Source organism: Scyliorhinus canicula, chromosome 14 (assembly GCF_902713615.1).
Source record: "Scyliorhinus canicula chromosome 14, sScyCan1.1, whole genome shotgun sequence".
In the NCBI taxonomy this organism is placed as follows: domain Eukaryota; kingdom Metazoa; phylum Chordata; class Chondrichthyes; order Carcharhiniformes; family Scyliorhinidae; genus Scyliorhinus; species Scyliorhinus canicula.
In genome coordinates, this window is record NC_052159.1 from 77014559 (window position 1) to 77041416 (window position 26858).

The 26858-nt window shown below is 50.2% G+C and overlaps 1 protein-coding gene across 1 annotated transcript in view; it reads right to left on the reverse strand.

Annotated features, from left to right (window-relative positions):
* Positions 1 to 26858, reverse strand: part of tenm4 (teneurin transmembrane protein 4) — an 851752-nt gene that overhangs the window by 53499 nt on the left and 771395 nt on the right. The window contains 2 exon segments of the mRNA XM_038818655.1: positions 9278 to 9432; positions 13033 to 13265. Coding sequence (XP_038674583.1) covers positions 9278 to 9432; positions 13033 to 13265 — 388 coding nt within the window.

Here is a 26858-nt window from a genome sequence, read left to right on the forward strand (position 1 = left end):
TCTACCAATGGTGTTCTAGCATTACTAGGTACCGTAATACCTCTACACAGACTACCACATTCACGCCCTGTTTAAAAAAAAAAGAGTCCGGCGGGGTTGGTGGCTTGGTATTACAACATGGTAACGTGGTAGAAGTTATGGTTATGGAAGTACCGTAATGCCTCCGTACAGCGTTTTGCCTTATTATCGTAACAATTTACAATTTTACAATTAACTATATACACGTTAAAATGAAGCAATCAGTTGATCGGGGGCCCTGGTCATCCTCTGTGACCGTCGAAGCCTCGGTGGTGACGCCGGTGGAGGTTTGGGTGTCTGTGACTCCGGGAGTGTGGTTTCGATCTTTGTGACAGCTTCAACACCCCTAGACGGCGCTGGTGGGGGAGCTGATTGACCTGGGAAGGGAGCGTCTGCGGGGTGCGTCGGTGGCCGGGGGGCCCTAGACGGGGCCGGCGGAAGAACTGATCCACCTGGGAAGGGGGCAGCTGTAAGGTGCACTGGTGGGTTGGAGGGTGGGACTGGTGGCGGGGGTGTGCACGGAGATCCGGCGGGCACCAGGTCTCGTAGGGGGACCATGTCTTGTCGGCCGTCGGGGTACGCCATGTAGGCGTACTGGGGATTAGCGTGGAGAAGATGGACCCTCTCAACCAACGGGTCCGACTTGTGTGCCCGCACGTGTTTTTGAGCAGGATGGGTCTGGGGGCTGCCAGCCAGGTCGGGAGCGAGGTCCCAGTGGAGGACTTCCTGGGGAAAACAAGGAGACGTTCGTGAGGTGTTTGGTTGGTCGTGGTGCAGAGCAGGGACAGGATGGAGTGGAGGGCATCCGGGAGAACTTCCTGCCAGCGGGAGACTAGGAGATTTCTGGACCGTAGGGCCAGTAGGACGGTCTTCCAGATCATTCCGTTCTCCCTCTCTACCTGTCCGTTTCCCCGGGGGTTGTAACTGGTCGTCCTGCTCGAGGCAATGCCCTTGCTGAGCAGGAATTGATGCGGTTCGTCACTCATAAAGGAGGACCCCCTATCACTATGTATGTAAGCGCGGAACCGAACAGTGTAAAGATGCTATGGAGGGCTTTGATGACAGTGGTTGCGGTCATGTCGGGGCAGGGGATGGCGAATGGGAATCGGGACCGTGTTGCGGTCGGTGGAGGGGAGGGGACCTTTGAAATCCATGCTGAGGCGTTCTAAGGGACGGGAAGCCTTTATCAGGTGCACTTTCTCTGGCCGGTAGAAATGCGGCGTGCGATTTGGCAATTCCTGGTGGCTGTCCTGACCTCCTCGATGGAATAGGGTAGGTTACGGGTCTTGACAAAATGGAAGAAGCGAGTGACCCCTGGGTGGCAGAGGTCCTCGTGGAGGGCTCGGAGGCAGTCCACTTGTGCGCTGGCACATGTGCCGCGGGACAGGACATCAGGAGGCTCGTTTAGCTTCCCGGGACGATACAAGATCTCGTAGTTATAGGTAGAGAGTTCGATCCTTCACTGCAAGATCCTGTCGTTTTTTATCTTGCCCCGCTGTGCATTATCGAACATGAAGGCGACCGACCGTTGGTCAGTGAGGAGAGTGAATCTCCTGCCGGCCAGGTAATGCCTCCAATGTCGCACAGCTTCTACTATGGCCTGGGCCTCTTTTCGACTGAGGAGTGGCGGATTTCGGAAGCATGGAGGGTACGTGAGAAGGAAGCCACGGGTCTGCCCGCTTGGTTGAGGGTGGCTGCCAGAGCTATGTCGGACCTGGAAGGGGAGGGACTCGTTGATGGCGTGCATCGTGGCCTTTGCAATATCTGCTTTGATGCGGCTGAAGGCCTGGCGGGCCTCTATCGAGAGGGGAAAGACTGTGGATTGGATCAGTGGACGGGCCTTGTCTGCATAGTTGGGGACCCACTGGGCGTAGTAAGAAAAAAAAGCCTAGGCAACGCTTCAGGGCCTTGGAGTAGTGAGGGAGGGGAAACTCCATAAGGGGGCGCATACGTTCATGGTCGGGGCCTATAACTCCATTTCGCACTACGTAGCCGAGGATGGCTAGGCGGTCGGTGCTAAACACGCATTTATCCTTGTTATACGTGAGGTTAAGGATTTTTGCGGTCTGGAGGAATTTTCGGAGGTTGGTGTCGTGGTCCTGCTGGTTGTGGCCGCAAATGGTGACATTATCGAGATACGGGAAGGTAGCCCGTAAACTGTATCGGTCAACCATTCGGTCCATCTCTCGCTGGAAGACCAAGACCCCATTAGTGATACCAAAAGGAACCCTTAAAAAGTGGTAGAGCTGCCCATCTGCCTCGAAGGCAGTGTACTTGCGGTCACTCGTGTGGATGGGAAGCTGGTGGTAGGTGGACTTAAGGTCCATCGTGGAGAAGACCTTGTATTGCGCGATCCTGTTTACCAGGTCGGATATGCGGGGGAGAGGGTACGCGTCCAGCTGCGTAAACCTTTTGATAGTCTGAGTGTAGTCGATGACCATCCTATTCTTCTCCCCGGTCTTTACCACCACTACATTAGCTCTCCAGGGACTGTTGCTTGCTTCAATGACTCCTTCCCTCAGTAGCCGTTGGACCTCTGACCTAATAAAGATCCGGTCCTGGACACTGTACCGTCTGCTCCTGGTGGCGACGAGTTTGCAATCCGGGGTGAGGTTCGCAAACAGGGAAGGGGGATCGACCTTGAGGGTCGCGAGGCTGCAGACAGTGAGAGGGGGTATAGGGCTGCCGAATTTGAAAGTTAGACTTTGGAGGTTGCACTGGAAGTCTAACCCTCGGAGTGTGGCTGCGCAGAGGTGGGGAAGGACGTAGAGCCGGTAATTTTTGAACTCCCTTCCCTGGACTGTGAGATTTGCTACACAGAACCCCTTTATCTCTACTGACTGGGGACCGGAGGCCAGGGAGATTTTTTGAGTAACAGGGTGGACGGGGAGAGAACAGCGCCTGACCGTGTCGGGGTGGTGAAATGTGCAATGTCTATATTACACAAATCCAACCTCCTTAATGTCACCTTAAAGGGAGTTTTTGGAAGCCCCTGGAAAACAGTGTTCACCATTCTTCTTGAAGCTCGCTTTGGGGATATGATGAATTTTACAGATCTCCTTATACTGTCATAAAACTGTTCTTGCCTGTTTACTCATCTTTCACCAACCTCTTCCCTATTGTCGTGGTCCAGAACTGCCCACTGGGCTCTGATGTTGGACTACTGGATTTTCCCATTCCGAGATTGATGAGCTACCCTTCAATGCTGTGTGCGCTGTCTACATTAAATTTTATCTGCCACTTGTCTGTTCATTCCACCAACTTGTCTAAGGCCTTTTGAAGTTCTACACTATATTCGTCTTGTTTCACAGTACTTGCAAGTAAATTTTGAAATTGCTCCCTGTACACCTCAGACCATTAATATATAAAACTAACTGTTCACCACTTCTCAGTTTCCTGCCACTCAGTCAATTTCCTTCCCATGGTGCTTCTGTCCCTTTTATTTCATGAGCTATAACTTTGCTCACAAGCCTGTATCAAATGCCGATTAGAAGTCCATGTACATCAGACCTACAGCATTACCCTCATCAACATTCTCTGTTACCTCATCAAAACATTCAAGCGAGTTAATTAAACCTGATTTGTCCTTATCAAATCTGTGCTGACTTTCCTTAATTAACCCGCATTTGCCGGAATGAGTATGAATTTTGTTCTGAATTATTGTTTCTAGAAGCTTCCCCACCACTGAGGTTAAATCGATTGGTCTACAGTGGCTGGATTTATCTTTACATCCTGCGTCAAACAAGGGTGTAACATTTTAATTTCATTTGAAAATCAAAATGCTTTCTAACCTCAACAGTCATAAAGAAAATAGTGAACAGCTTGATTGAGGGAAAATTGGAAGTAAATCAGGAGGAAATAATTTGAGCTATAAATAAAAAAGTACTCAGGTTTTTCATAACCTATTTATTGAATAGAGCTCTTTGTTTGCCAAGTGTTCACTTTTTTATAGAACAGTACAGCACAGAACAGGCCCTTCGGCCCTCGATGTTGTGCCGAGCAATGATCACCCTACTTAAACCCACGTAACCCGTATACCCGTAACCCAACAATCCCCCCATTAACCTTACACTATGGGCAATTTAGCATGGCCAATCCACCTAACCCGCACATCTTTGGACTGTGGGAGGAAACCGGAGCACCCGGAGGAAACCCACGCACACACGGGGAGGACGTGCAGACTCCACACAGACAGTGACCCAGCCGGGAATCGAACCTGGGACCCTGGAGCTGTGAAGCATTGATGCTAACCACCATGCTACCGTTTTTTTTTTTTTAATAAAGTCTCTTTAATGAGACTATGATAATGTGACCGGAGAAGAATTTAGTATTTCTCAACAAAAAACTATGAAACTTTTAACTCTTGATGTAAGGAAGGAATTTATATTGCTGTTCAAACTTACAAATTAGAAAACAAGAAAAACCATGTGGAAACTCAAACACGATGGGCGGAATTCACCCATCCAGAATTAAGGGATAAATTTTCCGTTCTCTGAGCACCGCGAGAATTGTCACAGAGGGGATGGAAGATTTGACAGAATATTTAAAGTTCCATTGGCCTCGGATGAAAATTTCCAGTCTCAGAAATCCCACACCAAGTCCTGTGATGGGGCAGAGGATCAATTCCTGCTGCGGAGGCTGATGGGAAATCCTGCAGCTTCCAGTTCGCAGGTCCTAACCACCTCCTGTTCACCATGGATGTGCAATCTCTCTGCACCTCCATCCTACACCTAGATGGCCTGAGACCTCTTCGCTTCTTTCTTGAAAAGTGGTCTGACCAATTCCCATCCACCACCACTCTCCTCTGCCTGGCTGAACTGGTTCTATCTCTCAACAACTTCTCCTTTAACTCATCCCACTTTCTCCAAATCAAAGGTGTAGCAATGGGTACCGGCATGTGTCCAAGCTTTGCTTGCCTTTTTATGGGCTAAGTGGAATCCTCCTTGTTCCAGGCATACCTGGATCCCCTCCCACAACTCTTTTACGATCGTCCAGACCTGAAAAAATTCATCAACTTCGCTTCCAGTTTCCACCCCTCCATTACTTTCACCTGGTCCATCTCAGACACTTACCTTCCCTTTCTTGACCTTTCTGTCTCCATTTATGGCAATAGACCATCTACTAATATCCATTACACACCCACTGACTCCCACAGCTATCTGGATTACAGCTCTTTGCACCCTACACCCTGTAAGGACTCCATCCCTTTCTCTTAGATCCTTCGCCTCCGTTGCATTTCTTCTGATGATGCACCTTTCCAAAGAGGTGCTTCGAAAATATGTTACTTCTTTCTCAACCATAGTTTGCCACCTACAGTTGTTGACAGGGCCCTCAGCACTGTGCGGTCCATCTCCCGCACCACTACCCTCACCCCCTCCATCCAAGAACAAGGATAGAATCCCCGTCATTCTTGCATTTCACCCCACCAGCCTCCATATGCAAAGAATAATCCTCCACCATTTTTACCAACTCCAGCGTGATGCCACCACCAAACACATCTTCCCTCCACTCCCTCTGTCAGCATTCTGCAGAGACCGTTCCCTCTGGGATAACCTAGTCCACTCCTCCACCATACCCAACTCCTCTCCCATCACCCTTGGCACATTCCCATGCAATCACAGAAGGTGTAACACCGGCATTTTACCTCTTCCATGCTTAACATCCCAGGCCCAAACACTCATTCCAGGTTAAGCAGTGTTTCACTTGCACCTCTTCCAATCTGGTCTACTGTATTTGCTGCTCCCAATGGGGCCTCCTCTATATCGGAGAGACCGAAGGTAGATTGGGTGATCGTTTTGCTAAGCACCTTCGGTCTGTGCGCATTCAGGACCTTGACCTTCTTGTTGCTTTCCATTTTAACACAAGACCCTGCTCCCATGCCCACATGAATGTCCTTGGCCTGCTGCAATGTTCATGTGAAGCTCAACGCAAACTGGAGGATCAACATTTTGCACACTATAGCCTTCCGGTCTCAACATCGAATTCAACAACTTCAGATGATTAGCTGTACCCCACCTCGACCCCTTTGTTTTCATTCCATTTCATTTTAACTGTTTTTACCTTTTATTTCTTTCTTGTCTTATATCCCCCCACTCTTTCCCCATATCTTATCCCCCTTTCCTTACCTTTTCTCCCCTTTGCCCTTTTTTCTCATTTTACCTCTCCCATGTCTCCCCTCCCCCCACATCTACAGCTGTCCCAGGTTACCCTCTGATTTTAGTTTATTTGCTGTTTGGCCTTTCACACTTTTTATTCTCTCTGGGACTGCCATTCGCACTCTATTCCCTTGGTTTCTGTAGCTATGACTCATCTTTCATTCCCTTAACCAACAGTATGAATATCTCCCACTTTCTATGCCTTTCAGCTTTGACAAAGGGTCATCTGGACTCGAAATATTAGCTCTTTTCTCTCCTTACAGATGCTGTCAGACCTGCTGAGATTTTCCAGCATTTTCTCATTTGCCTGCAGTATCGTCCATCCCCAGCCTCATCAATTATGTGATCAACCCGGGGTTGCACGATATCTTCTAAGGCAGGGAGGGCTGGATGGCACATGCCACACCAGCATATCTGGGCACCATTTTTAAATGGCGCTCAGAGACAGCTACTCAATACTGAGTGATGTTTGGAAGGGGAGCACCATGTGGAAGTCCAGAGGAATATACTTTTCCTGGCTGATAGGAGGAGGCAGCCGAGCAGGGAGATCAACCCTGCATGAGCACATGTGGCTGATGCCTTAAATGCCCAAGAGGTACACAATGCTTCACAGCCCCACTGCAGTGCATCCATTCTTTGATGGAGTGATCACCGGCACCCAACAGTCATACAACATTGCATGGAAATGGGGGTGGGGGGGGGGGGGGGATAGGTAAACAGAGGCACAGAGACACTCATCAGTCTCCACAAATCAAGATGCCTGTCTGAGCCATCTCCTTCCATGTCGATGTGGTCAGTGCTCTGGAGGGAGCTGGTCCACAACCCTCTGTATAATTTGCACCACTGATAACCTGCCACACAGAAGTGGGCTATCTTACAATGGGAAGTATAAGAAAGGAACCAAATTACAATGTTCAAATGCATACATCTTCTCTCAGACCCATTTTCTGTTCACGTTGAGGACATAATCAATCACAACCACCGAGAGTGGCAGAAGATGGTGTGTGTGTGTGGAGGGGGGGGATTCACATCTGAGTACTCTCACCAAGTTTGAGATGGTGGCGTCTGAGCTCACAGGCGTGCAGAGGGACCATTTCATTGGCGATGGGGGGCTCGGACTTGGGCATACACTTAGCAAGGATCAATCCATTTTATAGAAACCCGAGTGTCAAATGTGCCTCCCTGTTGGAGGCAACTCATGACGTCACTTGTGCTCTCCCCTCTCACTTACAGGTGCCTCCAGGAAGAGGCTAAGTACTGAATTGGAGGATTCCCTCTCAGGGCTCAGCCCCTGCCCCAGCCCAGAGAGGAGCCAGGAGAGAGGAGAAGACAAGATCTGCACAGGTATCAGAACAGACACCTGCACCCTCCACCAGCTCAGGAACACACACCTCAGTGGGTATTAGTGTTGTTAGGAAGAGTGTCACAATCTGAAGGTCACAGCATGGTCACTGCATGAACATGTGCACGCAGCAAGCAGAGGCTGGTTCACTAGAGTTCCCCAGCATTCAGAGGGGGAGACAACACATGAAGAGAGGGAACTATTTACAATATCAGCTCACATTGGAGCCAGGATTACCAGTTTATTAGGAATAGGATCAAGGGAACTGGGAGCAAGTCTCATGAACAAAGTGAGCTCAGATATAATATGAGGTGAGATGGGAGAGAAACTAAAGAGAGATGTGAGTTTATGGCTAGGATAGTGATACTGTTTGGCTTTGTAGGCTAATGAAAGGGAGTGATGCAGCAAAGGGAGTGATGCAGCAAAGGCAGTTCATAAGTTGTTCTCAATTTCAGTGACAAAGAAGTCAATGTGCTACTTGTACCTATTTGAAGGTGAGGGAAAGGAGAGTGGTTTAAGAAGATGGGCTGCATTAGGGAAAGAGGCTAGGATTCTTTCTGCTATCCAGGAAGATCCTCTTTTAGCAGATGAAGACAAGACCTGATAGTGTTTTATGTTGGCCAATCAGATCTGGCCCTGGATGGCTAAACTAGTTGTCCGCTATATTCTTTCAAGTTTTTATCCCTTGGACATAAGGGAGTGGATGTGAGGGCCATACCAGGGCAAATAACGATTGGCTAGGGTGAAAGAGTAATGGTTTTGTTGGGAACTAGGGCATCAAAGAGTTCTGTTTGTGGTTGAATAAGTGAGTGGCTGCAGAAATGTGGCAGAATGAGTGTCAAAGGCACAACCATTGAGATTTTGAAAGTGAATTGGCAGATAGTTTCTTCCAGGAAGGCAGACAGAATACAATTCTCATCTTTTTTTACAAATAAATTTAGTGTCCAATTATTTTTTTCCAATTAAGGGGCAATTTAGCGTAACCAATACACCTACCCTGCACATCTTTGGGTTGTGGGACGAAACCCACGCGAACACGGGGAGAATGTGTAAAACTCCACACGGACAGTGACCCAGAGCCGGGATCAAATCTGGGATCTCGGCGGCGTGAGGCAGCTGTGCTAACTCACTGCGCCACCGTGCTGCCCTTATTATCATCTTAATATGAATTTCTTTTAGGTGAATAATATTCTAGCATTTCTATTTATGTTGTTTTAATTTCTTCTCAGAATGGTTTCTGCCATCCCACTTGCCCTTACATTACGCAAAGAAGTTCACAAACATTACAATTTTAAAGTGATTAGCTATTTTCATAAGCACATGCATGCTTGAAGAACCAAGTTACCACTTACAAGTAAATTATGTAAAATTATTTGATTTAAAAATCATTGCCTCAAACTCAAGAGTATCACCAGTGATTATCTCCATTTGTTCTACTAATGCTAGGCTCAAAATCATGTACCGACTATGACCTAACCCATAATGCACAGAGAGATTTCCAGCCACTGGATAGTTTAGGGTAGAATTTCCTCCTTTTGTGCAAGATTGACGTAAACCCAGTGAACCAGTGGAAATGACCATTTTTACTATTCCTCTGAGGATATGTTGAAGTAATGGTGGATAACTGGGAGAAATTGGAAATTCCTACCACTTATCTTTTAGCCAATATTCCCCATCCTTCATCTTCAATTAGTCCACAAATAATGAAACTGTAAATGGATTACTTGGTTTGCAAGATTACACTGCATAATAAGCATATTACCTGGGAAATATCCATCACTGAGTCACAACTGAGAGGCCGTGCTGATGTTAGGTCATTGGAGCCAATCACAGAGGAGATGATTCCATTCTGATCAATCCGGCGAATCATTGTTCCATCCACAATGTATATCAGACCAAATTTGTCGACAGCAATACCTAGCGAAGGAAAACAATGAATAGTCCAACAAAGTTGTCAAGTAAGGGTTAGGCACAGGTCATATGCCTTTTTTCCCCTGATTAAGCCATAAACTTTCAGATTAGAAGGGAATTGGCAGGCCTGCTCAAAGTAATCATATTTCTGTATGTGTTAACATAGTAGCTAATTAGTTTTGTTGGTCAATATCTTATTAAAGCATTTTCTGTAATGATAGACGATGCTGGATATACTCAATAAATTTGGGAGCATCTGTGGGGAGAGAAACAGAGTTTAAAAAAAAGTATTTTTATTCAGGACATTTTCCATTTTATAATATACAAAACATCGATTCAACTTCACACAATTTTCATAATAAACAACCAGCCCTCCATCCCACCTTATATGCCCCTTTTGTTTTGCAAAACCCAGGCTCCAGGAGAATCCGGCGCAGACATATTTGAAAGAGCCCAATGGCTCACTTAAATAAGCTGATCTGGATCTTGAACACTAAAGGCGAGATCCTGATTACACCATCTCTTGAGATTCCGTTGAACCTCGTGAGATGTTTTGAGCATCGTGAATCTTTTATTTGAAGTTTTGATGAAAGGTTATCAACCTGAAACATGGGGCTGGATTTTCCAATTCTGGGGCTTTGTCCCCACGCCGGTTTGGGAACGGTGGCATTTCATGCCAGAAAAAATGGCGAAAAACGGCCACCGATTCCCCGTTTTGCTTGGGACCAGCAGCACGGCAGCGTAGAGCATCTGGCTCGAGCTGCCAATACGCCCTGGAGAATTCCCGGGTCTGTGGACACGCATGCGCATGGCGGCGGCCTGCAGCGGTCGTGTAGTGCTACATGGTGGAGGCAGTTCGCGGACCCGGCCGCAAAATAGTGCCCCCACTTCAGCCGGCTCGCACGCCCTGGACCACCCCCCACAGTGCCCCCAGCCCCAAGCAATGTCACCCCTGCCCACGGATCGGCCCTCCACCGGCTGTGGCGGCACTGGATTCTCCCCTACCCGGCTGGGTGGGGGTCCTGGTGCCGAGCAGTGGCGTAAACCACTCCGGCGCCGGACGGCCCCAATGTTGGGGAATCCTCCCCACCTTCAGGGGCTACGTCGGCCCCGGAGTGGATGACCACAGCGGCCGTCGCGGATCAATAGAGTGCCCCAACGGCACAGGGCCACCCGCGGATCGGTGGGCCTCGATCGCGGGCCAGGCCACCATGGGGGCACCACCCGGGGCCAGATCCCCCCGCGCCCGCCTCAAAGACCCCGGAGGCCGCTCGCACAGCCAGGTCCTGCCGACAAATACCTGGTGTAACATACGCCGGTGCGACTGGCTGAATACGGGTGGCTACTCAGCCCATCGCAGGCCGGAGAATCGCCGGGGCGGGCAGCTACTAGCGGCCGCCAACCGGTGCGGTGCGATTCCCACCCCCGCCAAATCTCCGGCGCCAGAGATTTCGGCAGCCAGCGGGGGCTGGATTCACCCCCCCCCCCCCCGACGATTCTCCGATCCAGCGTGGAGGTAGGAGAATCCCGCCCCACAACTGCCACGCCGAGTTCCCGACGGATAAGACCACATGCGACGCACACCATCGGGAACTTGGACGGTTGAGGGTGGAGCATCAGCAGACAGGTCTCAGGTGATTTTGGCGTCGCTGACCAGAGAATCCAGCCCATGAACTTTGTTTCTCTCTCCTAGATGCTGCCAGACCTGCCGAGTATTTCAGCTTCTTGCATATTTTCAGCATACGCAATATTTTCCTTTGGTCTTCTGCAATGATAGCACTGTTTACCTAACACAGGTGTTCCCACAGAACATGTTGATGTTTATTAAAAAATATTTCAAAGCAATTGTATCAGTTTGTAAAATACACCAAGTGGCCCTGTTGATTGCCTTGAATCGGTGATCGAGATACCCTTTAAAAAGGGATTACTGCTCTTACTGGCGTCTTCAGGCCCCGCCCGTCGCTGACTGTCTGATTTTCACTTCCTCTTTTTAAATGCACGGAGTGTTTCTCAATAGGCGAGAAAAGCGGGCTATGCAGCCTGTGAGCTTCACACCGGTTTCTTGCCGGAGTCAACACTTTATTTGTAATTTTGGGAAGATTTCGCCCAGGATTTTTAAGAAGGCTCACACTGCACATCGGAAAATTTCAGTGAAAATATATCTGTCTGAAACCAATTCTGACAGAATAAGCAAGTAGGATGTGAGAAGAGCTCACTCACGTACACAACTGGTCTCACGACAAGAAGAAAACCAACTCGCGTATTTAATGTCTATGGAAGGCAACAAATCATGGATAAGACTTCAAACAAATTCTGGAGCTGACCTCACTTTGGGTTTAGTAGCACAAAATTTACAGTGAAATGTAAGGTATTTAATTATCTAGATGTATTCATATAATCCTCGATTTAATTCTTCAAGAAATAGTTATCCAGCTCTTCTTTAATGGAATTAGTTGATGTTGGAGCCATGATTTGCTCCATGAGGGAAAAAAATCTTTCCTCATCTCTTATCTAGCCAGGTTTGTTCATGTCACAATTTTTCTCCTCCTTTTGTGATTGGGACATAAGTTAATAATAATTGGAAAATATTCATGTAACTCATTATAAACAAATAATCTACATGCTATGGGCAGAACTAGACAAGGCATCAGATTTTGCAGCCACTCCTTAAAAGATTGCGGTGGGATGGATAGGAGCCCACCCAAGCGGACACCGGTTGTTCCCTAGCCATTTCACCATTAATAGGCTGTAAGTGGGTTTTCTGCCCCTCAGAATGTCCCACCCCCTCAGACAGCTGCCGACCAATCCGAGGCCAGCAGCTCTGTAAAACCTTGGGTGAGATGTGTGGCGCTGATTAGGATTTGGGTAAGTGCTTGAGGGACTCACCCAGTTGTCAGCAGGCCTGTTATGACACCCTGGGTTAGGGCGAGGTCAATACCAGCCCCAAGTATCCCGGAATCACAACAAAAGTAAATTAAGCAATAATTCTTATAAAAATACCCAAAGTCTTGGCCCTTGATTGCCCAATATTCACAGTCACCAGGTTTGTAAATGTAAACACAATTACCGTTTATTTATACAAGAACTATAATGTAATACATAGCGAATACAACTGGTTAACGATAAACTAATACATAATGTCCACTTTAACTTGCCTCTCACCCTCTACACATACACAAGAGGGGTGGAAAGGGGTAAAAATCATATGTGGCATGTTGCAAACTTCATGACTCAGTCTGTATAACGCTATAAATGATCGTGGCCACCTCCTAACTGTAAAAAGAAGCTGTTTTGATATGCGAAGCTCTAGCTGTGAGCACATTTAGAGAGCTCTCTCCTGATGGGCAAAGCAGGAGTTTCAACCAGAGTACATCTTACTGTCAAGTCAGCTCAGTTGGCTGTACTTTGTGCACCACACTGATGGCTTTTCTAAGAATGGTCACATAATATAACGGCAACCTTAGTAATAATCTTCAAAACAAATGCACTGTTATTGCCAATTACTACAGACTCCGAAAGCAAGAATCTCTGCTAAATATTCTCGTACTGATGATCTGACCATGAAAATAAATAAAGTTGCACTAACTATTTGGCTGGAGAATTTACCTCTCGGAGTGCTTAGAGTGGCTTCAGTCGCTTTTCCACCATCACCACATCGAGCTTCATCAAAAGGAAGGCATTGATCTCCTGTTCCAGCTACAACCACAGCATTCTTTGCGATTTCCTCGATTCCAGTCAGTGATTTTACTTTATAGACACGTCTGCTATTTGTATCAGACAGGTACAATGATCCAGATACTGCATCCACAGAGAGGTAGTACTTGTGTGCTGGGCTGTTACTAAAAAAAAAAGACACAAGTTAAACGCAAGATTTAAATGGAGTTTTAAAATAGTTACTTGCAGATTTAAATTTTGGCAAAGCTAGTTGCTGTAATTTCTAACCATTCGACCCAAACTCCTTTTTTTTTAGTCAATTCATCTCTCAGAGTTCCATTTTTATTTTTCAATTTTCCATTGTCACAATGTCAAATTACTATCCCTTTCTCCAACCTCTTATCTCCTCATCTTTTTCCATTTCTCCTTCCCCCTCCATTTAACCTCCAATCCCCCTTAATGCACCTGCTTCACAGGTTCCAACAGACCACTTGTTCTCTTCAGCCTCCAAACCAACTGTGATCCAGCAATCTTCAACTTTCTTTCCCCAATCAACTGATCTCCATTGTTCCCTGTCAAACAAAGACCGAGAAACGCTCATATTGTTTACCTTCTTTATCCCTGCCCTCTAATCCTGCAAAACTTTTATATTTTCCTATTCCCTCAGCTTGCACCTCACCCCATCAGCACTTTACCATGCATTTCTACTTCACCCGGTTCTAGCTTCCCCCATGTGCTATTTTTGTGCGTCTATTTATGCAACACTACCTCCACACTAGTTCAATGATTCTCCACTCTAATCTTCCCTGACTTGAAAACTGCACAGCATTGGTTTCCTGCATGCAGTCTGATGGATGATCAACTAGTTGTACATTAAATTTGATGTGTGGGGCGTGAAATACATTGAGAACTTTCATGGGAAACTTGCCCTGATGGATAACCCACGATACCACGAGGTACACTTGCAGATCGGCCATTGACAGAAGTTTTCAATGCCAAGAGGTGTTGCATTTTGTTTGTTTCAGATTCAACAGCCTGGTTCACACAATAGATGTTGCTACTCAGTTAAATAGACTTTTAATCTTTTGGACCCTCTTTCCTTTTTAAAGTTTTAACTTGGAAAATTAAAATACTTAATTTGAAGTTTTAATTTTTCAGACCTTCGGCCAGCCAGTTTTCTCTCTTGCAGACTACAGGAAACACGATTGGGTGGAGAATTCGGCATCAGTCAAAAATCGAGGTTGGCACTGGGCACCTGAAAAAATGCCACACTCTGGTGCCTCAGTAGCGGTGTAATGCATTATATGCCGCATGTACAGTAAACGCCATTGGCATATAATTATTGGGCCCGTCACGGTATTCTCCATGGCTCCCGCGATGCTCCGCCTCTGCCAGGATTGGGGGAGAGTGGCAGGGGGTATCTGGGGGATGGGCCGTGGTGTCGGGGTGACCACACGGACTGGGGTGTCCAGGCATGGCTGCCATTGCCGTGGCCTACAAGGCAGCCTCTTTGCTGCGCACCCCACCGGTCACCGACCATGGCCCATGACTGCGTAGAGTGACACCGGCTGTATGGGTGCACTCACCCACCCAACTCCCCCCCCCCCCCCCCCCCCCCCACTCCATCTCCACCCAATCAACTCCCCGCTTACAACCAGGCAGCATCTTCTGGTGGGGCATCAGGCGGCCCACCCATGGGCAATGCCCATAGCAGCCGCTACAGGAGAGCTCCAGATGGGGGCCGCAGAGCGTACCTCTGGCATGAGTGGCACCAGCCATTGGTACCCCTGCCGATAGGGATGGGTGCCTGAGGCCTCAATGCTGCCAGTGACCAATGGGCCAGGGGTGCGGAGGGCAGAATGCCGGGAGAACGGCTAGGGTGGGCAACCTACGGGGGCAGTGGCTGCAGTGTAGGCCGGGGCCACTGTGTAGCCCATTGGATCTGGTTGGGCCTGAGGATATTCACCATGCTAACATATCTGCCGTTCACCCCTGCAAACAATGGACTTTGAAATCCAATAATGAATGGCTGCCATTATCCTAGCTGCCGCAGCACTGGGGGATGTACTGAGGCTGTACAAACAGGAGTTGCTTGGGGAAGCGCCTGGTAGCAGCGGATCCTGACCCAGAGGAGCAGGAGCCAGCCCCAGAGGATGGAGAGCCAGTCATCCAAAAGGCCGAGGATAAGGTGGGAAAGAGACGCCGCATGAGGCTTTTTGTGTACCGTCAGCGCCTGCCACTTGAAAACCTGCCGGACCAGACGAGCTGTCGAAGACTCCGGCTGAGCGGGATACAGTGCGACATATCTGCCGGATCATGGCACAACTGGAACCTTTGTTGAGGACTCCCACTCCCGATGGGCAACAAGGTGACGGTCGCCCTGTACTCCTTCGCCACGAGGTCCTTCAAGGCACCGATGGGGGAACCTGCCAGGCATTCCACAGACTTCAGTGAGTAGGTGCGTCCGTGCCATAATTGAGGCCTTGTATTCCTGGTCGGACAATATCAGCTTAAATTCGGACCAAGCCCACCAGGTTGCGTCCGCTGTGGGGTTCGTCACCGTTGCTGGGATGCCAGGTCTAGGGGGCATCAACAGGGCGCATGTTCCCTTACAAACCCCGGCGCATGAGGGGGTCGTCTTCACAAACCTAAAGGGATACCACTCTATGGACGCTCAACTGGTGTGTGACCACAAAATGCATATCATGCAAGCCTGCGCCCAATACCCGGGCAGTGTGCACAATTCCTTCATTCTGGCACACTCGACGGTTCCTGACACCTTCGAGGCACGTCTTGAAGGGTGAGGGATTGACTCTTGGGTGACAGGGGTTATCCGCTGCAGTCGTGGCTGCGATGTTTAACTGGAGGCCACAGGGTGACGTAGTGACCCGCTACAATGATGTCCATGCCGCGAATGGGGTCGTGATCGAGTGGTGCATCGATGTCCTGAAAATGCGATTCAGCTGCCTGGATCACTCTGAAAGGGTCCTCCAATATAGCGCTAGTAGACTCTCCCATCGTGGTGGCTGCTGCGTCCTCCACAGCATCGCGTGGCAGAGAGGCATGTGCTGGAGGAAGGGGATAAACACCAGGCCTTGTCCAACGAGGAGGATGCGGGGTAGGGTCAGGGTAAGCAGGGCATGAGGTCCGGGCAGGCAGTAAAACATGTGCGCAAGGGCCGGCATGTCCAGGACGCTCTAATTGCTTTGAGGTTTGCCGACTAAGGGCCTGGCCGGCGGCAGCACGAAAATCGTGTCTCACCATCACACCACCCCCCACCAACCCCCTTCAGCATTCCTTTCTACCTGACTAAGGGGTGCGGGCCCTGGGTTGGCAGTAACAGCAAGTCTGGTCCATAAGATGTAGGATGATGACAACCTGCTCTGGGATGAACTCTGGTGCCCCGCATCGTTTGACAACGGTTTACTCCTGTCCACGGGCACTTTCCACAGACTACCTGGGTGATCCCTGCATGCGAGCTGGTCGTTCCATCTCACAGTCCCACTGAACCCTTGGGTTGGCGGAGGTGGGACGGGGTGCGGGGAGTGAAGGGGGCTGTGTGTGGGGGTTTGGGATGCAAGGGATGGATGTGGGGCCAGGTACCGGGGCCGTGAGCAGTGGCTGACCTGGGGTCCTGGCCCGTGGCCCCCTCCAATGGCCGCTTATCCTTCCCCACCGCCCACCCCCTTTGCCCCAGCGCTCCCTCTGCAGCCAGCACAGCTCAGCCCTCATACGCTTCTGACAGAGCATCAAAGCAGGTTGAAATGTTTCTCAGCAGGTGTTTATTGGAAACAGGTGGACATGTGTCGACAGGTTTGTGCCCTAGACCCTAACACTATTATATGTGCTGCACCTGTGCCAACTTAACTGGTGTCTAACTTTCTGGCCTTGCGGGCCGTAACTCTACATTTAGGTTGACCCACAGCTGGTACAATAGGTGTGGAGGCAGCCTGCTGTGATTCCCACCTATGACCTAGGTCCCTTTGGCTGCCGTCCTCTGGAGCATCCGGGCCTGGACGAGTCTGGCTGTCTCCCAGGCATCCCAAGTGGCGTGGTGCAACCCTGTTCTGCCCACTGCCCATTGGATGCGCCAGGGATGGGGGAGAACGGGAACGGGGGAATGGGGTTACGTGTGGTGTGGGGTGAGTCCGACATGCTGCAGTGTTCCAGCATCGGCACTGCGTGTATCACCGGCACGGGGCCCATCACCTCCTCCTACCTCAGAGTTCCTGATGGCCCTCGGACTACTCCTTAACGGGGTGTGGCTCGACGAGCTCCAGGGGCTCCTCCTGCTCCTGACACTGCCAGTCTTGGATGCCCACTCTTGTCTCAACCAGAGTTTCAATGCTCGTGTCCATTGAGTTTAGGGGCTGGGCCACCTCCCTCTGTGACTGTACCATGTCCCTCTGTGACTTGCTCAGGTCAGCCAGTGCCTAGGCAATGCCGTTTATGCCCGCAGCCATGACCCATTGTGACTGGGCCAAGCTCTGTCCTGTACTTCAGCCAGTGACCGCACAATGTGCCCCAGGCCTTGGTTATCCCAACCCATGGCCGATACCTTCGCCCCAAATCCTCCACCGCAGTCGCCAGCTGTGCGGTGTTGGCCTGCATGGCATGCATGGCCGGCATTGCCTCCTGCCCCTGCAGGCGGTTGGAGTCCTCCAACTGCACCTGCAGGCGCTGTATAGTTGCTGACAGCCCCTCCTGTAGCATCTCTAGCATCGATAGAACTTCCCTTTCCAGAAACCCAAGACCCGTCTGGCCAACAGCTAGTCCCGGGTGTCAGGCCGCTCTCCGACTGTCCACGCCCTCGGGGGTTCCTAACTCCACCTGATGCACCACTGCACGTGTGTGGCGCACACCAGATAGTGTAACAAAAGCCTCTTCACAAACATGTTTAAGGGGGTGGGGGTTGGGTGATGGTGGGGTGAGGTGAGGGTTGGGGTGGTGTTGTGGGGGTTGGGGTGTTGTGGGGGAAGTGGGGGTTGGTGTGGTGTGGGAGTGATGGGGTACTGGGGTTGCGGTGGTGTGGGGGAGGTGGGGTGGTGTGGGTGAGGTGGGTGATGTGGGAGTGATGGGGTGCTGGGGTTGGGCCGGTGTGGGGAGTTGGGGTGATGTGGGAGTGATGGGGTGCTGGGGTTGGGCCGGTGTGGGGAGTTGGGGTGATGCGGGAGTGATGGGGTGCTGGGGCTGGGCCGGTGTGGGGAGTTGGGGTGATGTGGGAGTGATGGGGTGCTGGGGTTGGGCCGGTGTGGGGAGTTGGGGTGATGTGGGAGTGATGGGGTGCTGGGGTTGGGCCGGTGTGGGGAGTTGGGGTGATGTGGGAGTGATGGGGTGCTGGGGTTGGGCCGGTGTGGGGAGTTGGGGTGATGCGGGAGTGATGGGGTGCTGGGGCTGGGCCGGTGTGGGGAGTTGGGGTGATGTGGGAGTGATGGGGTGCTGGGGTTGGGCCGGTGTGGGGAGTTGGGGTGATGTGGGAGTGATGGGGTGCTGGGGTTGGGCCGATGTGGGGAGTTGGGGTGATGTGGGAGTGATGGGTGCTGGGGTTGGGCCGGTGTGGGGAGTTGGGGTGATGTGGGAGTGATGGGGTGCTGGGTTTGGGCCGGTGTGGGGAGTTGGGGTGATGTGGGAGTGATGGGGTGCTGGGGTTGGGCCGGTGTGGGGAGTTGGGGTGATGTGGGAGTGATGGGGTGCTGGGTTGGGCCGGTGTGGGGAGTTGGGGTGATGTGGGAGTGATGGGGTGCTGGGGTTGGGCCGGTGTGGGGAGTTGGGGTGATGTGGGAGTGATGGGGTGCTGGGGTTGGGCCGGTGTGGGGAGTTGGGGTGATGTGGGAGTGGTGGGGTGCTGGGGTTGGGCCGGTGTGGGGAGTTGGGGTGATGTGGGAGTGATGGGGTGCTGGGGTTGCGGTGGTGTGGGGGAGGTGGGCTGGTGTGGGGGATAGGGTTGGTGCCAGGTACATGGCGCTGGCTACTCACCCTGCCGCTCTGAGAAGGCTGTGCAGCTTCTTGCGACACTGCTGGCCGGTCCTGGCGGTGGTGTCCATGGGGCTCACGGCCATTGCCATCTGTGCCCAGGCCCAGTGTACGGCAGTTGGTGGCAGCCTCCTTCCCTCGATCTCCGCATCAGCGAATCTGGGTACCGCTGTTTGGGCTGCCATCTTATTGGCTGGAATAAGAGTGTGTGGGCAGTGGAGTGATCATATGTGGTTGCAGCTTGTCAGCCTCTTGAGTGCCAATCCCAAACCCGGCAACTTGGACACCGTTTTTCATTGGAGTTCCACATGCCATTGATGCTAGCCCATTAGCAGATCTATTGGCGCCAATTCCGTGGTCATGGAACACCACCGATTCAGTCCCAATGTCAGCACTTAGGGCAGGATTCTCCGTTGCCCGACACCTATATCGTAATCGGTGATCAGGTGGAGAATTCCTTCCAACGCCCAACGGTTTGATGCCCGTTTTCGATTCTCCGCCCCCTCTTGAAATGGCATCATCGTGTTGCCGCCGCACGCCCTTGGAACAGGATTGGCGCGCCACCTGAAGGCTCTCCCCGATGCTCCGCCCCCGATGATCTGAGTACCTGACCGTGTGGTTGATGTGTGGTCTGAGCAGTCGGGAATCCGGCGTGGTGTCCGCCGACTGTGCTCAGCGCCGCCATAGTCGGCTGGGAGCTGTGCAGCTAGCTGGGGGGGGGGGGGGGTTCATCCGAGTGGGCTAGGGGGACTGGTGGGCGGTGGCCAGGGGTTGTCCTGTGGGGCCGTATTTGGCAGGTTGGGCCCACGCATGGCCGGTGCCATGTGGCATTCTCAGGCTGTTTTTGGCACGGGTGCCAGGAGTTTTTCCTGGCGCCGCTGCTAGCTCCTCACTGGTCCCGGAATAGGTGAGAGTTTGGCACCGATTTTGGCGTTGTGAAACGACAAGGGCCAGATTCTCCGATTCTGAAGCTAAGTGCGGAGGATCTGTGGCGGTATACATGGAATAAAAATTGGTGCCGCCCCCTAACCTGATGCTGCAACCGGTGAGGGGCTAGCAGCTGCACCAGGTAAACCCCCGACCGTCACAAAATAAATGGCTGGAAAATGGCTGGGTCCGTGGCCACGCATGCGCATGGCATGCGCAACCTACAGAGGTCGCGTTGTAAAGCATGGCGCCGGCTGTGCGCGGACCCGACCTACTAGATAGTGCCCCCCTGACAGCTCCCTTACCACTTCCCACCTTTAAGCCTTCAACATAGCTGAACTCCCTCCCCAAACACTGCTGGGTATTGAATCTGAGAGCATAACAATGGTGCTATTAATTGGACTCCCAGTCTCTGCTCTCTTCCATTTGATTCTTCCTAGACTATTTTATCTTTATCTCGGAACACCTTGACCTTCAAAGGTATCAAGGCCATTACTGTATGATATGAAATGCTCCATTTATATTCATTTTCCAATGATACTCAAATGACTGATGGGTACAGCGGTATTATCTGACTTTCTCCCTCAACCAGACAGCAGTTCCACTCTGCCTATCGCTATCACAAAATAATAAATGCAACTAATTTCCATAGACCTGACTTCTGCTTGAAGTGTTTTTGCAAAACAAATAACCCTATTATTTAGCAAAGTTAAATCATACATATCATTCCCTTACCTGTGCCTGTAATCTTTATTTCTGACAGAAGAGACAGAAAAAGGATTCAGTATTAGTTTTGAGAAAATCGTAAATATCCAAGAATATTGAGAGCCAAGACAGATTAGTTCATGAGATTAAACAAAGTATTTGTGAATGTAGAATGGTGATTGAATAATCAAAGCTTTTATTTTTCTAACAACTGTCATCAACTTTGCCTCCATCTATTTTGGCATTTGAAAGATGAGTGCTATGTTTGAAACACCAGTTTACTCTCGTCCGAGATGTTTTTTCTAACATCCAGTACAGGTCAAATCCATTTCATTACATAATAATAATTCACTGCTAATTCTGTTTCCCAACATACAGGTCTAATTTAAAAATTTTTTTTAGAGTATCCAATTAATTATTTTCCAATTAAGGGGCAAATTAGCGTGGCCAATCCACCAAACCTGCACATCTTTGGGTTTTGGGGATGAAACCCACGCAGACATGGGTAGAATGTGCAAACTCCACACTGACAGTGACCCAGGGCCAAGATTCGAACCCGTACAGGTCTAATATGATACATACTTTTGTAATTTGTGAAGTGAGAAGTGACAAACCACATACATAGCAACAATACTAATATCAATGCTGATATTAGGGTCCAGTTTTGGACAGATCTTTTGTAAACATTCATCCTAACTACTTGGTTGTGACAATATGTGATTAGAACATAGAAATGATTGGAACAAGAGTAGGCTATTCAGCCTGCTCAATCACTCGTGCTGATCTGTATCTCAATTCCATTTATCCACTGATGTTCCTTATCCATTGAACAAAAGTAAGCATGGATGATTTACTGCTCAAGAGAAAAAAAAAGGTTTTTGACCTGGTTGGTGTAATGTATAAAGGGGATAATTCTCCCAAAAGGGAACAAAATCCCCCATCGAGCACGTTTAGCCACGTGTTTCTCAGCACTCGCAGTGTGTCTAGGAGAAACACATGGCTATGCAATGTGACTCACATTGAATCAGGGGCCTGAACAAGGAATGCGCGGCTGAGAAGCAAACAACCCCATTTTGTACAGTGAGGAAGTCAGCTCGCCGGAACTCCCTCGTGTAGTGAGAGATCGGGATGCCGTTTTTAAATGGTGTCCCCGATCTCCAAGGCCACTGAAACAATTCCTTACCTCCCCCGCAGCCTGAACACAATAGGAGAGAGTCCCCGCCCCCTCCCCCCCCAGCAGCTCTCCCCCCCCGCCAAGACCAATGCTGAGGCGTACTGCCTCGCTTTAATACGCAGATTTGCCAAAAAGCTGCAACGTTCTCGCGACATCGTTTTGAATCTCACGAGATGTGGTAAGCCGGGTAGATCACAGGAGCAGGGTCTCCCGGCTTTATTTGGCCACGCTGCACCCCGGCGAGCTGCTTTTCTGGCCCAACATGGCCATTGGATTGTGCCATGCTCTCCAGGAGATAATGATGCATTTCTTCAATGGGTCACAGTGTGCCTTATCTCACAAAGCTATGGTGATAGGTTCCAGCATCAAAAATGAGTGGGTTGATCAGTGGGAAGTAACAGTCCACGTCACACAAGTTTCAGGCAATGACATTGGGCGTGATCTGACGGAAAAGGGTCTAAGCGTGGTAGTGAGCAGGAACAGCTGGGTGTTTCCCGACAGCTGACCTCTCAAGGCCATTATTGGTATCGAACGTTAATTCGGCACTTAATGATGCCCATGGGCTTCGTGCCGGAAAAGACTGTCCCACCAGTTGATTCATCAGAACCACGCTCGGCAGCTCCCTGTTAATAAGGAGGTGCAGAACTTAAACCAATCCCGTAGAACAAACCCCAGACAGCATGCAGCCATGCACCGTGCAGATCAGCCCCATGATTCGGAGATGCCAAGCTGGCCAGACCGTTGGACTTGGTGGAGTTCAGATGGGATACTCTGTTCCCTGAGGAGTTTGGAGGGGCAGCCACATGACAGCCAGTGCTGCCTGGGAGGCAGTAGCAATGGCCAGCAGCGCTGGGAGTGTTACTCGGAGGACCGCCACCCAGTTCTGCAAGAAACTCAACGACCTCCACTGGGCCGCACAGATGAGTTGGTTTCGGCTACCTGGCACTGGTCACCATCCCCTCCAGCCATGCGATTAGCATCACCCCAATACCCACCACCCTCCCAGCACAACACTGCACCTGTGCCTCAGCACACCATGCCACAGATCTGCGTACCCCACCCACGACCATAGGTAGTTCCCACACCTGACCCCCATAATACCACCCCCACATCCTGCGAAGCATGAAGCGTGCAGCTCACAATGCACCTCTCTGTCCCTGCAGGAGAAGTTGTCCTACAACAGATGGGAGAAGGCCCGGACAGGCGACTGGGTGCCGGACATCAGAGTCCTCAGCCCCTAAGAGGAACAGGCACTGGAGGTTGCATGGGTGGCCGAGAACAGATCGGTCAAGTTTAGCCTGTGCCGCGGAGGTTAGTGTCCACCGGCCCCCACCCAGCTATCCCATCACACGTGAGTTTTAATGCCAGATGATCATTCCTTCCCACATGTCCGTTCCCCCGCAGGATCTGCATCCGATAGTGCCGGCCATTCCAAAGTGCCCCCCTCCCACCACCACCACTGCCACCCATGAGAATAGCTCGAAGAAGAGCTCTGAGGATGCCACAATTGAGGTGTCACAGCTGTCATCCCCACCCTCCACCAGCGCAGAGAAACTCATCTCAGTGGGTGTTAGTGGTCAGGCCTCTGGGGCACAATCTGGTGAGCAATCCACAGTTGCTGATGCACATCAGGTGGTGGCAGGAACCCCCAGGCAAAACAGCAGTCAGAGATCTGCTGGATCCCAGGACCCAGCTGGGTCCCAGTCAGATGCTGAGCCTCTGGACCAGGTTATACCGGAGCTGATGCAGACGCTCGAGTGCGGCTGTGATATTCAGAGGGAGATGTCAGCAACACTCCAGCGGGTCCATAACCAATTAAGGGAGCCCAAAGACTACAGGTTCAGGAGATGGCGCCAGCAATCCATGGTACCGAAGCCACCAGTGCTAGGATGCCAACCATACTGGGAGTCTGGAGCACAAAGTCAGCACCTACAGTAGTGGTGTCCAAGGCATTGCGCAGTCATAATGGCCATGGCACAGCGTGTCGACAGCTTATCCCATCCGCTGGAGAACTTGTCCCTGATGCAGGTGGACCGTGCCAAGGTGCTTTCGAACATGTCCCAGTCTCAGGTGGGCATTGCCGAGGCGCCCTGGAGCATTTCCCAGTCACTGGGGGCATGTCCCAGATATACCTGGGCATTGCTGAGGCACTGCAGAGCATGGCCTGGTCACATAGGGGCATCTATGAGTGCCATCCATGGTGCAGACAATGGAGAGCCGCCAGGGCTGGCAGAGTCAGGTGACGCAGGGGCCTCTGGGACCTTAGACCGGATGGCCTCAGCCACCTTTTCGGACTGACCCTCTGTCCCAAGGGTCCTACGGGCAGTGACCGGGAGCGCTGGGGACCACCCGGAACCACCTTACTGGGAGGTGACGGAGGTTAGCAGCTCTTCCGAGTCGCCCACCCCTGACAACGGCACATCTTGGGGTCAGCATGCAGAACTGGGTGGCACAGCGAGGCATATGCAACCGAAAAGGTGGCTGGGGCCATCCGGTTTAAGGTCCTCCTGGTGATGCACGCCAGGGGAATCAAAGGCCACAGGGCGTGGTAAGCAGCAGGCTGCATCCACCTCTAATGTGCATCCTCTGGATATACCCAGATGCAGCAGCAAAGCACAGAGATTTTAAGAAAATTGAAGGTCACTGAGAGGGCACTCGGGGGTGAGGGAGGGCGGCACCATGAGTAGCGAGGGACAATTAGGGTCACAATTGTATACCATTAAAATACGTTACACCCGAGATGTGTGACGCCTCTTTCATGTTATTACCCACTGTGGACCAGCCTGCACCCTCCCCAGCCCTGTTCATCCTCTGTCCTCCCCCAACCTCAGCCCCCTGGGCACGGTGTTCGTGGGTCCGCCCCACTGCCATAACCCATCCCAAGGCATATCACGGCAGGTGATTGGTATGAGCGCGCTGTCAGCACACAGATATGAGTAAGACTATGGCATAGAGTGAGGAGCACCAGAGCTCAGCTCACAGTGAGTTATCATCACCCTCCTGCCTTGCACATTGACCCGCTGACAATGCCGACACAGGCCCATCACCCTGATGTAACACAAACCCTGAGAGAGTGGAACAGTGCTTGGGGGTGGGGGGAGATGGGCGGGGGGTGGATTGGGTGGAGAGTGGTGGGCTGTTGGGGGAGAAGGGGTGAGATGACGGATAAAGCCATGTCCTCTGTGGTGTATGCGAGGATGAGAGCATTCCTGGCCCTCTGGGCATGCCGGATCGTCACCATCCCCCTGGGACATGGGCTGCCGCCTCGAGTCTCTGCCGACACTGCTGCCACCACCTTTTCTGCTGTTAGATAGGGGCTTCTTCCCGTTAATGGCGTGGAGATTGGCCATAATTGGTGAATATTGGTTTCTCGCCACATTGTGGCGGGTCCCTGATCTGGCCAATGGGAGCGGGAAGTTCGATCGGAAACCGAACGGCATTTGGTGAGCTTCCCGATTTTCGACTCTCCCACAATCTAACCGGCCCACTCGGATTTGCACCCAGCGCGGATCACACTCCACTTCCAACAAGACAGAGTCTAAACACTAAGATCTGACAAGAACAATAGAATAGTTCCAGCAATTGTAGAGTCATGTCGCTCACTACCTTTCTTTGACTTTGACTGGGATATGCTTGGATTAAGTCCAAAGTAAAGGCATAAGAGCCTTTTCTTATTCATTGTGCTACAGAATTTTCCCTTAATTCCCTTAACCCTTAATAATCTGTTCAGACCTATAATCAAGTGTCTGTTTTGTAACATAAAAGTCTTAATGCAATTCACTCGTGTGTTTTCAATGTAATGCCAAAATGGAATGGGTCCAGCCTTAAAAACTTCTCTGACACTGAGCACTAATTGATAAAAGTAATGACAGGTGTTACAAAGAAATATGTGGGGTTAAGAACAATTATGCTGATACGATGTGGGCAGTCTTGCTGGAATAGGATTGATATCATCTATCCTAACCCAATCCAATGCAAACAGTGGAGCCATTTAATGTTGGTCATTACTGAGTACCAATTACAACAATGCTTAACTAACTTGCAGTGTCATGAGATATTTAATGTTTAAATATCTCTTCGTCACCCTGATCCAGTTATGCAATTAATTGAATTTGGCTTTATTTTGCTGTTGGAAATTGCCTGATTAGTGAAGGTCGATGTAATTAGAATGTAGTCTTTTAAATTTTTTTATAATTAGTTTAATATCAATCGCTGACCTGCAGTAAGAAAGATACAAACATCATTCAAGTGTAATGTGAAATAGACTAAAAGCAGCAGGTTTCACAGACATTTCGAGCACCTAATTTCCACAAAATCAAAAAGATCATTCTGCATTTTATTTACTGAATTTTAACTAAATTTGCATTGTCTAATTCTAAAAGACTGGATTTCTTGTCATTTTTGGGAAACTAGATAATCTGGATCCCTGACAACTTTTGTCCTTGTCAAAAGTTTTGATTGACAGATCATATTCTCACCTGTAAATGGCACATCCTAATATAAAAAATGTCATCTGATGCATTCATCTTCATTTGTAACCCTGTAGCCCACATTTATTCATCCAGTATTGCTAAGGGCCTTGGAGGTACGGATAATAACATTAGGATACCCAGAATGTTCTAAAATGGTACTTTAAAAATATATTTTAGCTTGGGCTACAGTAACAAAGTGTGGATCCCTTCCTCCACCTGAGGTGGGTAACTCAGCAGTGACACAAATGGTATCCATTCAAAGCTCAGGCTACCCAGAGATTGTTCAGCTAGATAAACTTCCAGGAGAATGACTGAAGGTCGTTCAGTCCAGGGAAGACGCTGACCCCCCTGGAAAATGGCATTTTATTTTAAACAAATATCAGATTGGTTCCCTTCCTCAATAGGAAAAACAGTTTGCATTAGTATTCTTATTTCCCCACTGGTGTTCCAGTTTAAGTTATACAAGACTAGTTTGTGCCACTATTCGTATTTCTCCATTTTTACAGTTTTTTCCTTTCGAGCAAGAG